The sequence below is a fragment of the Erpetoichthys calabaricus genome, chromosome 7 (genome assembly GCF_900747795.2).
Source record: "Erpetoichthys calabaricus chromosome 7, fErpCal1.3, whole genome shotgun sequence".
Lineage (NCBI taxonomy): Eukaryota > Metazoa > Chordata > Cladistia > Polypteriformes > Polypteridae > Erpetoichthys > Erpetoichthys calabaricus.
In genome coordinates this window covers 112,510,322-112,523,109 of record NC_041400.2, presented here as the reverse complement: position 1 = coordinate 112,523,109, position 12,788 = coordinate 112,510,322, and the positions used below count along the sequence as shown (strand labels likewise).

The 12,788-nt window shown below is 36.5% G+C and overlaps 1 protein-coding gene across 1 annotated transcript in view; it reads right to left on the bottom strand.

Annotated features, from left to right (window-relative positions):
* Positions 1-12,788, bottom strand: part of dtwd2 (DTW domain containing 2) — a 395,350-nt gene that overhangs the window by 161,087 nt on the left and 221,475 nt on the right. Inside the window, exon 4 of the mRNA XM_028805260.2 lies at positions 9,132-9,324. Coding sequence (XP_028661093.1) covers positions 9,132-9,324 — 193 coding nt within the window. The remainder of the gene's footprint in view (positions 1-9,131; positions 9,325-12,788) is intronic.

Below are 12,788 nucleotides of genomic sequence, written 5' to 3'. Positions count from 1 at the left end.
ACAAGTCCTTATTTTGTTTAGGAAAGACGGTGATTAATGCTTGACGAAATGTTTGAGGTAGTATTTGGTTGTCTCTAGCTTCTGTAAATGTTGCCAATAAGAGGGAAGCTAGCTGAGTGGAGAATTTCTTATAAAATTTTACGGGGTAACCATCAGGGCCTGCTGATTTCCCGCTTTGTAGTGACTTTATAGCATCTAGTAATTCTGTTAGCGTTAGAGGTTTATCCAGTTCCTCAGCACTTAAAGCATCTATTTGTGGTGTCTGTAATGTATCCAGAAATGCATTAGATTGTGTGTTGTCTTCTTTGAGCTCAGTAGAATATAAGGATTTATAATAATCTCTAAATGCGTGCATTATATTTTTATGGTCAATAATTTCTTCTCCATTTGTGTTGGTGATTACTGGTATTGCATTGCGAACTTCTTGTTTGTGAATTTGTTGAGCTAAAAGCTTATTAGCTTTTTCTCCGTGTTCATAGTAATGATGTCTAGACTTATAAATAAGTTGTTCAGTTTCTTTAGTTGTTAAGATGTTAAGTTCTGTATGCAGGGCCTGCCTTTTCCTGTAGAGAGCTTCACTTGGATGCCAGGCTTGTTCTTCATCTATTCTAGTAATTTCGCTTCTTAGCTCTGACACACAAAATCTCTAATTATATTCAAACTAATCACTTTGAAGAACAAAAATAGTCTTTCTTATTTAAAGTATCAAGGAAACACATTCTCGAACATAAAAATTGTACACCACCAAGATTAACTGCTATTATAAGGATTGCAAAGAAAAAATATTTACATAATATCAAAGTACAGTAGTACCTTGAGGTACGAGTGCCCCAACATACAAGTTTTTTTAGATAAGAGCTGTCACTAGGTCGATTTTTTTGCCTTGAGTTACAAGCCAAAATTCGAGATATGAGCCATCAAAGAGCTTGTCGCCGAACATTCCGAGGAACAGACGACGGAAGAGTTGACGGAACTACAGATGCAGCAACATACAGAGGTTCTGCAGGAGTTTGGTACTGCAAAGGAGCCAGAGGCGGAAGAGGTTATCTCTTCAAGTAAAATAAAAGAATTGTTTGCAGTGTGGGAAAAGGTTTCGGACTTTATTGAAAAGAAAAACCCTGAAAAAGTTGCAACTGGTTGTGCAGCAATGCTATTTAATGACACTTGCCTAACTCATTTCAGAAACATTCTAAAGGGGAGGAAGAAACAAAGCTTCTTGGACAGGTTTCTACTGAAATGCCCTGAGAATGAAAGTGACGAAAGCGTGGCAAGAAAGAAAAAAAACTAGTGAAGAAGAAAATTAAGTTAAGCAAAAGTGAAGTGAAAGAAAAAAATACTACAATACGCTAATCGGCTCTGCCAACATCTGTTTATCTCTTTAGATTCTCTTTTATGTATTAGGTTTTATTTTGTTTGTATACAATATTTGTTCATTATAAATACATTTTTTTATGTTGAAAACATTTAACAAAAAATTAGGGTGGTTCTTTGGGGGCTGGCACGAATTAATCTCATTTGAATTAATTTCAATGGGGAAAACTGATTTGAGATACGAGCATTTTGACTTACGAGCTCGGTCACGGAATGAATTAAACTCGTTATCTCAAGGTACCACTGTACAAAGATACTAACTGAAGATGATAAACAAGTGTATACATTTATATTATAACAATAGACTACAGATTCATAGTAAGTTCATTCTTTCCCTAGGCTATAACTATTTAATTAAATCACCAAAACTGACATATTAATAAAAATATAATCTTAGACAAAAATGGGCATTACACATGTATTGGCAGGGTAGTGTTCATAAAACGCCATGTGTATACTGTATATAAAGTATTACATATTTGAGAAAATGAAATTAGTAAGTCATTTGTTTCTTAAAAGATGTTAAGCTTGTAGTAACCCTACAGAAACAAGATAATAAATACAGCCCCATTATTGAAAATTTAATTACTCATCTTTTCAATGTAATTACAATCATACCTAATTACAGAATGCAATTTCTTCTGTTATTGATAATGATTATTTGGTTTCAAAGTATCACCCCAGACAGGTTATTTAATAAATAAGCCATTAATGTCGGTATATTTTTGCTTAACAATGCTCCTATGCTAAACCAAAATGCTTGGGACAGTTTTTTGCAATCTTACATAACAGTCTATGGAGTACCGATATAGAAACTGCTCAAGAAGACCTTATAACGGTGATTCCCAATGTGGGGTGCACGCCCCACTGGGGGACATTTTGATTTTTTAGGGGTGCAATTCAAGAATGTAGGTACGTTAAACAATTTATAAAATGAAAAAACAAATTCACTGTTAAAAATGATAGAAAAAAATAAACAAATAATTTTTATTTTTACAGAGACATTTATACATTTATATAAACATAGAAGGGATGGTGAAGAACCCTTTAATTTATGATTTTACAACCGGCTTGGGTTTTTCTACTTAGAAATCGTTTTTACCATTAAAATTATATGAATTGTAACAATGATTATAAAATTTTTCAATATAACAAAAATATAAAATGATCAAAATATTACAGAAAAAGCTGTCATTAAAGTTATTTTATATTTATGAATATCACATCTCTTATTATATGTTTGCTGTATTTTCATATTACTTCATATTATATAACTTTTTTTAACAATTTGTTAGTGATTTCTTTGTCAGTACTTCAACTCTACTTTCCCATTTTTGTTTCCATGTTCTTTGGAAGCTTGTTTAGACCAAATTAATGGCATTATGGGCTTCCTACACGTGAGTAGGAGTACTTTTTGAATAGGTAATAATAAGAATAAGGTATATGTTACAGTGGGGGACATCATGATTTTAGAGAGGCCTAGGTGGGACATGGCCAAAAAAAGGTTGGGAACCACTGCCTTTTTTCTAAAAACTTGTTCATGACACTGTTTGAGTGCATTGCACTTAGCTATTTTGACAGGCAGAATGTAGTGTATAGGATCTTCTTTTCTTACATTTTGGCCGTTCTTTATACTTTTCCTTACACATCCTTGAAGACATGATAGTTAAGTTAACAAATTATGATTCAAATCTTAGAAAATTCATTCATAGCCTTTCAAGGAGCCAGTATATTCTGTTAATATAAGGCATTTAGTAATCTGCAGAGTACAAAGCAGATCTGGCCAACACCCAGCTCAGTAAGCCTAACTTACAGCAGCTCCCAATTTTCATTAAATCAATTATGAAAACACTCAGTCACATTTCCAAAAATGCCTCACGGTAAGCATTTTTCAATAACTGTGCAAAATGAAACTAAAAGTAGTGCAGACAGAAATTTTGTGATGCCATGTGTAAAAATTGTGTTCTTCAATAATTAATGTAACACCAGTAAACAACCAAAAGGTCAGTTCTGACATTTGCTAAACTATCATCGGCTATGAATGTATGACAGATCACTTCAAATATCCTTCGAAAAACAGTAAACGTTTATGACAGGCTAAAGTGTGCCATCGCTGAAAGGGCTTTCAGGCTCAAAAAACACTCAACAACTGTTTTACTTTAAAACTAAGATCCTGAAAACAATATTACAAGACAAGAATTTCTGGTCAAAAATCAAATTAATAAACAAAAATGTAAATGTCCAAACCTGTTTTTGTTTTTATATTTATGATTTAGACCTGGTTCTCAAATTGGAGTGCTATTAAAAACAGAAAATGCTCATTTCATTATACATACAATGCAACAGTGTATTAGACCTTTGGACCTATTTAAAACTATTCTTTATATATTACACAAAATGTTTTTATCCCTTTTCATTGACAAACCTATTAAAAAGTATTCAATTGCGAAAAAGCATATTTATACTTAAATGTGATGAAAATAAAGACTATTAATAATACATGTATAACACCATGTGTACTGTCACAAGCTGTCCCAACCCAGAAGAATGAACGGAATCCTGATGGTGGGTTTCCAGTCAGAAAGAACCGCAACAAAGAAAAAAGAAAGTGATGCAAGAAAAGAAAGATTCCAGTTGGTAGTGGTAGTAGTAGTAGTAGTACTAAGTAGTGTACAGTATAACGAAATTTTTACTTGCAGGTCTGGCCAACATGCAACATTTTACCACTGACAAGCACCATGATAAACAAGAATGTATTATAAATCACAGTTTAATTTTATTTAAGGGAATATACAAAAAAATATGTTAATGGGTAAGAAAATCTCATCTTTCCCTCATTTTTAGATACCACTTTTTCCACTATGAGAGGTTTATAAATATACTGAAGCTCAGAAGATAGTACTCCAGTGCAATGTAACTTTTGAATATGCCTATTGTATTTGGCAAGTGATAGTGTCACACATGTGCGAGTAGAGGTCAACTAAAGGGCCTGAAAAATGGCAATTCCATGTCCGACCAGGGGGCGACGGGGTGCACTAACTGTCCCTCTCAATCCCTTGCAGACCATTCTTGGGAAATCCCACAGGGTTCTGGTGAATCTGATGATGTCACTTCCTGTTCTGGTGCCTCCGGTGAAGTCACGTACTGAGTGACAACGCCACTTCCTGTTCCAGTGCCTCTGACAACATCACTTCCTGTCCCCACCTCTGACAATGTCACTTCCCCTTCTGGCCCTGATGACATCATTTCCTACCCTTGCCTTTAAAGCGGCCATCTTGACTGTATATAATACTAATGGGCACACTACAGAAGGAAACTTATTTTGTGACAAAGTTCTAGGGTTGCACCAGAGAGCAGAAGACACGACTGTGTTCACAGAGGGTAGTTAGATGCCCTGGTGAAGAATACAGGAGCAGTGCTAGTTATTGAAAAGTCCAGGGATCAAAGAAGAAGGGACTGTAGAGACTGCAGGAAGTACATGGTAGCTTAGAAAGTATTTTACTTTCTAGTACTCATTTTAAAGATCATTCCAAATTTTTACCAAAAAATTAATCCCAGCTGAACACAACCAGGATTTATTCAACTAAATAAGGAACAGTGTATAAGAGTACTGAAAGATACATTGATAAGCCTTGTTTAACAAGCTTCTGATAACATCAAATCAAATGAAAGCATGCCAAGCCATCTAAACAACGCAATTAAGACTGAAATAAGAATTACTATATATACAGTATATGTACATGTTGTACAAATAAAAGAATGTTAAACTTTTTAAGCATACTTAAAAGGTGACACACATTATCCAAGGAGTGGCAGCAGAATAAGATAGTGTACGCAAAAATATTTGGGGAGGAAGCATTAACAGGTAGCACATACAAAATTCTGTATTACCGGGGATTATATTGGAAAAGTAGGTACCAAGGCAAAATTAATGAAGAATGCTGGTGGGTGGAAAAAAATGTCCATCATTCTTGAGTTTGTAAATTACAGTGTCAATGAAACATTGTTAAAATTAATGTATCTGTATTTTCATTTGAAATGTTTTATGATGGAAGACAGGGATGGACTGCCTTCCCAAATGGGATGGCTGGTGTTCACTTTTCCAGATGGGATTCATAGTGGAATGACATAATAAGGCTGCCTAGTTGGCAGCATCCCCTTACTGGATCCCCCATGTGCACACCCACAGAGCGACATGGGTATTGCAGCTTTTTACTGTTGATTGGGCGTTTAGGCATTTGACTGTGACTTGCAACATGTATATGTTATTGATGCTTAAAATTCAAACTTCTATTCATGTTTCTTGGCAAATCACTATGGAGTAATTGTGCTTTAGTTGTGCATAGATACCCTCTCTTTTTGTACATGCAGATTTGCTGTTACCACTTGAATTTAATGCTCGCCACACTTTTTCATTTTCCACTGCTTGCCCTGCAATGCAACTGCAAGTATTAGCTCTTGAAACTGTTATTTTCAGAAAATGGTGTATATTTTTTTTATTGTAATTGTGTGGCCATTTAATTTGACTTACACTGAGGTTGCCATCTGAACCAATAACTGAAACTCAAATCTTTCATAATACAAAGATGAATTTGATTGAATATATGTGACTATGTGTTAAAAACTCTGGAGGCGACATGTAGGTTTCCAAATGAGGTACATACAACTTGCAAGGAGGACATTAATCTGGTACTTTTACTTTACTATCATGTATCAATTAAACTTTAATGTAGTCTTTGGGCTTTGCCACTATTGTTAACCAAAGAAAATATTGTATTTACAGTACTTAGTTTTTGATACGGATTAACTTTCCATTCCAATTAACCTATATTCATTTTTAAAGGATTTTTTTCAGTTCTTGTCTTCTGCTCACATTTTGCTCCAGCCAGACTGATGAACTTCAGTACATATGGGTGAAGTTAAACACAGTGTCCACAAGTGAGAATTGCCTGCCCATAGCCTGTTGGATACCTGTAAACTCTGCAGTCCTATTGATGGTTTTATGAAGCATTAGGTCGTGCAGCTCTCTGATATCCACCACTAACCATCATGATTTGATTGTTTTAGTACATTCAATTAGTTCTGAAAAATATAAAAAAACCTAGAATGCCTCTGTTTATATAAAAAAGAGATGACAGTATGTACCCCAGCCTATGGAAACGAACAGTGAAGTGTAACAGTGAGCAACAAAATTAATAACTGTGCATAACTTGTTTGACTATGTTACATGACATGCAGAGTGTCTAAAGATTATTGTGAGAAAATCAAGAGACAAGAAACCAAAAAAAAGCACTAGTACTAGGGCCTTCTTGGATAAAAAGATGACTGCTGATAAAGACACTGGAGACATTGAGTATCCACTGAGGGACAACACAACTATAAAGTAATTTTGCCTGTATAGAATCATACCCGTAATATCATTTGTGAGACAATCAAGGTCATATGGAACAACCTGATGGTGTCACGTAAAGACCGTAGTCCAAATAAACTTCATCAAAATAAATCAAAGTGAAAAATAAACCACAAAAACTCAATCTCTCTATTATAAAATAAATCTTGGAAGGAGACGAGACGTGATTTTCTCTGAGAGACACTTCTATGTCCCGCAAGACGAATCCACGCCCAGGGCTGGAAATAAAGGACAAAGAGTAGATGACAAAGTAGAACATCGTAAAGAATTCAGAAATGTTGGCGCGGTACACATTTCCAGCATAGAGGGAGGTGGGAGGTGAGGAAAATTGGGAAGGTTCTTTTTAACAAAGTTTCTGATTTGAATGTAGTGAAAGAAATGTGTTGCTGGAAAGTTCAATTTGGAGTGTAATTGTTCATAGGATGCAAAGACATTGTCTATGTACAGATCTCTAAGTGATTTAATCCTACATGTTTTCCAGACATTAAAAACTGCATACTATATGTTTGCGAGGGTTAAAATAGGTGGTTCTCGTGCAGAGTTGCCACCGATAAAAGATTCTCCATCTTAAAATGCTTCCTACATTGCTTCCATATTCTGAGTGAGTGAAGCACAATTGGGTTGTTAGTATATTGGCGATAACTTGCATTTATTGGGGCACAAAGCAAGAAATGTAAAGAAGTACTGCAGGATTTTATTTCTATTGCAGACCAAGCCTGTATATGTTCATCTATTTGTGTCCATGTCTAGGTTTTTATAGTTTGTATGTTTGCTGCCCAATAATAAAACTGAAAGCTAGGTAGAGCCATGCCACCTTCTGCCTTTGATCTTTTTAGGGTCACTCTTTGGATACGTGGATGTTTTGAATTCCAAATAAATGTGGTTATGGTTGAATCTAATTCTTCTAGCTAAAATGAGATGAAGGGTTGACCATCTTTACTTGTGATGTTTACCCCTAGATATTTAAACTGATCTGCAATGATAAAAGGGAAGGTGTCCAATCTAATATTGTGTGCTTGAGAATTCACTGGAAACACCATGCTAACTCCAGCTACACACGTTTGCCAACCCAAATCTCACTGCATAACCAGCTAGAAATGTCGAAGCACAGCGGACAGGCTGCAAACGAAGCAAGAGTAGATTTATACTCACCGTAAAGGCAGTAACAGGAGAGAAGGAAGAGAGCTCGCGCAGGACTGAAGCAGGTGTGATCTAGGCAATCGCCAGTGGCATTCGTAAAAAAAAAAATTCAAAAAGAGCAGTCAAGTATGACGGGACAAAACAAAACAAATGCAACGACACTGGTGAGAAGCGGCAGCCAAACGCACACAGCGAACTCTCAACCGGAAGTGACACAAAATATGCAAAATATACAGAAAAGTGAAAATAATGCATATGTAACAATTCCCATGAAAATAACAATCTCTTAAAATTGCATATCCGGTTAAACCAAACCCGGGGGTGGGCGAGCGAAGTGAGCAGGGGGCAGAGCCCCGTGGTCTTTAAATATAAAAAACATAAAATACACAAAAACACACACATAAAAAGAACATAATACTATAGACTAGTAATGAAAAACCTTAGTTTCTTCAATATTCAATATCCTTAGCTCTAATGAGCCCCGTACAGTAGCAGGCATTTCAAAAGGAACAGAGTTTTCTTTCCTGTTGGACAAAAACCTGCCTCTTTCTTTGAGACAGGACGCTAGTCATGTAAAACTTCATATGGGCTATTCCTGGATGTGACATATTGTATCATTACAGCAAATTAAAAGGTGGATTAAAAATCCTGCTGTGTCTCCTAGCAGCATCCAGCATAATGCAAAGATAGAAAAGGTGAAAACTTCAATGTAATTGTTCACTTAAACTATAAAATACATCCATTTATATTTGATATTTAGATATAAATGTGACAGGCAGACATCTGAGCATGATGGATAGTTTAAACTATAGCAAAAAAAAGGAACAGCATAGGAATATAAATTAAATGGGGTATCAAAAAATTGTAAGAGCAGTTTGCATATTTATAAATGTTTTTAATTTAGAACATATACTCAAAGAAATGCAAATTGCGCTAGGGTAAAAGTGGTTTAATAATTCATTTTCATTCAAAGAGCAAATTCATGCTGCTGTCAAGAAACATGAATATCCTGCAGAAAATCTCCCTTCTAGTCAAAGCATCATGATTGGCTAGAACATGATGTATGTTACCACACCAGTGGTTGGCCTTCATGTACAAATATTGACTCCGAGTGAATGATTATTTTGCAGGTGCAAGTAATATAAGCAATTAAATGAGGGAAGAACACTGCACTGTTGATATCAAAGTATAACAAGGAATAAGGACATACTTGTTTGGGAAGACGGAAAAGGGAATTCCGGTAGAACATATCTTTGGCCTGGCTCCATGTGCCATCTATGATAATGATGTTATAAGGAGCTGCGGAGGAGTTCAGTTGTAGGTCTTCAAGATTTTCAGCATCAGATCCAGGATACAAAATCAGAGTACCTGGTCTTTGACAGACAGAGGCAAGTTCAGGGTACCTAAAACGAAACAAGAAAGATTAACAATACTAGCACTCAAACAGGAAATGATATTAGGTAACAGTATCAACTAGGGATCATTTTTTTTGTGAAAGAAAATTAAACTTAGGTTATTGTGTTCTGTTTTGTGTATTGTATTTACCCTATTTTTGATATCCATTGCATGCCCAACCTACCTGGAAGGTGGTCTTTCTCTAAATTGCCTTTCCTAAAATTTCTTCCATTTTTGTTTCCCTTACAAGGGTTTTGCTCCTGGCCGGGGGGGGGGATGGGGGGGCTTGTTCTGCTGTCTTTTTAGGGAGTCAAGGCTGGTCAGGTAAGGTTGGGGAGCATATACTGCTACAGCGTATTGTCGCACCCACCACCAATAGCTCGGGGTCACGGTTGACAATTCAGGCAGACACGCGGTCCAGTCCCCCCCCCCCCCCCACCTGAAATGACCATCTACCTGCTGCAGCCAGGTGTTAGGTGGGCGTCCCCTTGGCCTGGTCCAGCTGCTCTGGTCCTCAACTGAGCTGGGTCATCCTCGGGGAATCACACCACGTGGCCTTAGTGCTGTAACTGATGCTCCCTCACAATGCAGGTAATGTGCCTCATTAGGGATTCCGTGAGCAACTGCTCACTCGACACAAAGTCTAACCAGCGGTACCCAAATATTCTCTGAAGAGACGCAGTACCAAAGGAGTCCAGTCTTCGTCTCAGGTTACTGGATAGCGTCCATGTCTCACAACTACTAAAATGGCTATTTATTGCGAGCTAGCATTAATGTTATCCCAGTATTATCTTAGGAAATGCTTTATTGCATTTTGTTCTGTTTTCTGATGAAAGGACATTTTTTTATTTAGTGTTCGTACACAGAGAACACATTTTCAGTTAACCTCCCAGCTTTTCTATTATAAGCACTTTTATTTGTCATAACCTGAGTAATAATTGTATTCTATACTAATCCCATATTAAAACTCCACTAAATGTTGTTTAAGGTGTCTTACAAATACTGCATGCTTCATTCTGTACTGAAAAGTCTGCTATAACTTTATCTTGCAGATGAGAATCCCAATGAAATTATTACATAAAAGAGGCTCTTTTACAAAGGATTAGCCATTGATCAACAGAGCTGGAAAAGGTTCTTTGAAATATACCAGGGAACAAGTATTGATTTGCTTTGTGTTTGTTTGCACTTCTGGTTCCTAATTAGCTCTCAGACTCACTGCTCCCAATCATACTATTGCCAATGCATCTAAAAAGTGTGACTCCTATACGTTATCATCTCTAGGCAAAAGCTTTCAGGGTTTTCAAACTTTAATAGTGGCTAGTGACCTATCTCAGAAAAGTTATTTTCTGCCTAGTGCAGCAGCAGGTATTGAAAAGTTTCACACATGTCACAGTTTTACTGTATTTCTGCTTTTTTTCTGTCTGTATTGATTTTTTGCTGTTAATATGGCTGGTATGAGCCAAGAATTCTCGCGAGCACAAGCTGACGCTGTACCCTCAAATCCTTAGATAGCTGTTATTGATCAAAAATAAAAAAGCCTTCTCATTGTCAATCCTTGCCAAAATTGTTCCAATGTTGTAAAGATAAAAAAAATCTAGTAAATGCTGTTTATGGGTAATAGATTTGAAATTACTGAATTTTTAATATCTTTCCAACCACTCAAATATTTATCTAAAAGCTTAATCCAGTAAACAGTACAATTTTACACACATAAACACACATTTTATGCTCTTTAAAAACAAATATTTCATAAAGTTGAAGCTGCTCAAACTATTTATAACAACCTTATTAATTTAATTAAAAGAACAACAGATGTCAGACAGCAACTTTGTATTTGAATGTTAAAGCCAATATCTTTATTCTAAAGTTCTAAAATTTTAAAAACTTTTTATTGTACCAAAGGAAAATCTATACTTATGTTTTGCATTTTAGTTATATATGGAGCTCCTAAAAGGACATGAGCAAAAAAAAAAGAAAAATTTATTTTTTGCGTGCCTGAGAAGGTTTTGCATGCTCGCAAGATCTTTTTTGTGTGTGCACAAGGTCTTTTTTGTGTGCAGGTCTTCAATGTCACTGTAACCCTTTTGCCAAAACAAGCCTCTAGAACTCAGAATTAATTTCAAATGACGTTCAGAAATGAAGTATCGATGTCAGATTGCAAGCATAAAAACAATGCCTTTATGGGAAAGATGCAGCTTAAAATATAGGTCTATGAATTCCATTTCAACTTTCCGATAGTCTACACAACGAAACAGTTAAAGTTACAGAAGCAGAACAGGTCTACCGGAAATTTACAGGGAAACATGTATGCCAGAAACACTACTGCGTGAATATGCAAAAAAGATGTTGTGAGCACAAGAAACTTTGCCATGCGCACTATAATGGACAGACAAGATCCTTATCCAGCTGAGACACCTTCTTAAGGGAAGGACCAGGGAATGGAGCTTGCATGGGGCAGTACCTACCCTGGAATGACAGAGAGGAGTCACCCTGCCTTGTTACAGCACCACAGGTTTGCAGCATGGAAGCTCAACCCTGTTGGGGCCCATGGCCACTGCCAGGGGGCACATGAGGAATGGCTGAGCCCTTCTCTGCAGGGCTGCTGCCACACCTGGAAGCAGATTATAGGTCACCTGGAGCCCTTCCAGGTGCTCTATAAAAGGAGCCACCTCACTCTATTCGAGGAGCCAGAGTTGGGAGGTGGAGGACAAAGCTTGCTGGAAGAGGAGTGTAGGTGGACAAGAGACAGAAGAGAGATAAAGAAAGTATTGTGTGCTATATTTACTTGTGCTACTGTACTGTGGGAAACCTGGGAAACGTTTCCCTCGGTTAAATAAAGCCTGTGTTGTACTGGGACTTGTGCCTGTGTCTGTTGTTGTCGGGTGTTTGGGGAGCTGGCACGCCCCCTGGTGGTCACAGCACACAAAAAAGATGTTGTGTGCATAAGATCATTTCATGTGTGCAGGATAAATAACTCTTTTTTTTCCTCTCTCTCAAGTCCCTTTAGTGGCTCTGTAGTTATACTTTTCACTTTTCTTTTTTTAAATTTGATAATGCTTTCAACATTAGGAATTGTCAATTTAAAAACACAAGTGAAAAAAGAAGGCTGTTATGTTTGTATAAGTCTGGAAGAGAAGCCTAATCAGACAGGCACAGCAGAGAAAATCTATTAAGGGGTTGTTGTAAAGATCGGTCAGGTATAGTCTGTTTCATGGAATGTGATAAGATTTTTCACCAAAACACTAACCAAAAACACTAATCAAAACGTTTCCACCAAAACCTTTAGTTTTTTTTTTCTTTCTGTTGCTTGAGTACTGTACCTCTCACCAGTTATTACTATAAGGGATCTTATACATTCGAATGCTTGTCTAAAGAATAAAACAAACAAAAAAAATTTGCAAGTACAATAATACATAACTAATGCAATTTATGAAATTCATCACTCAATCCCCACCCTACTTACAGAGCTAAA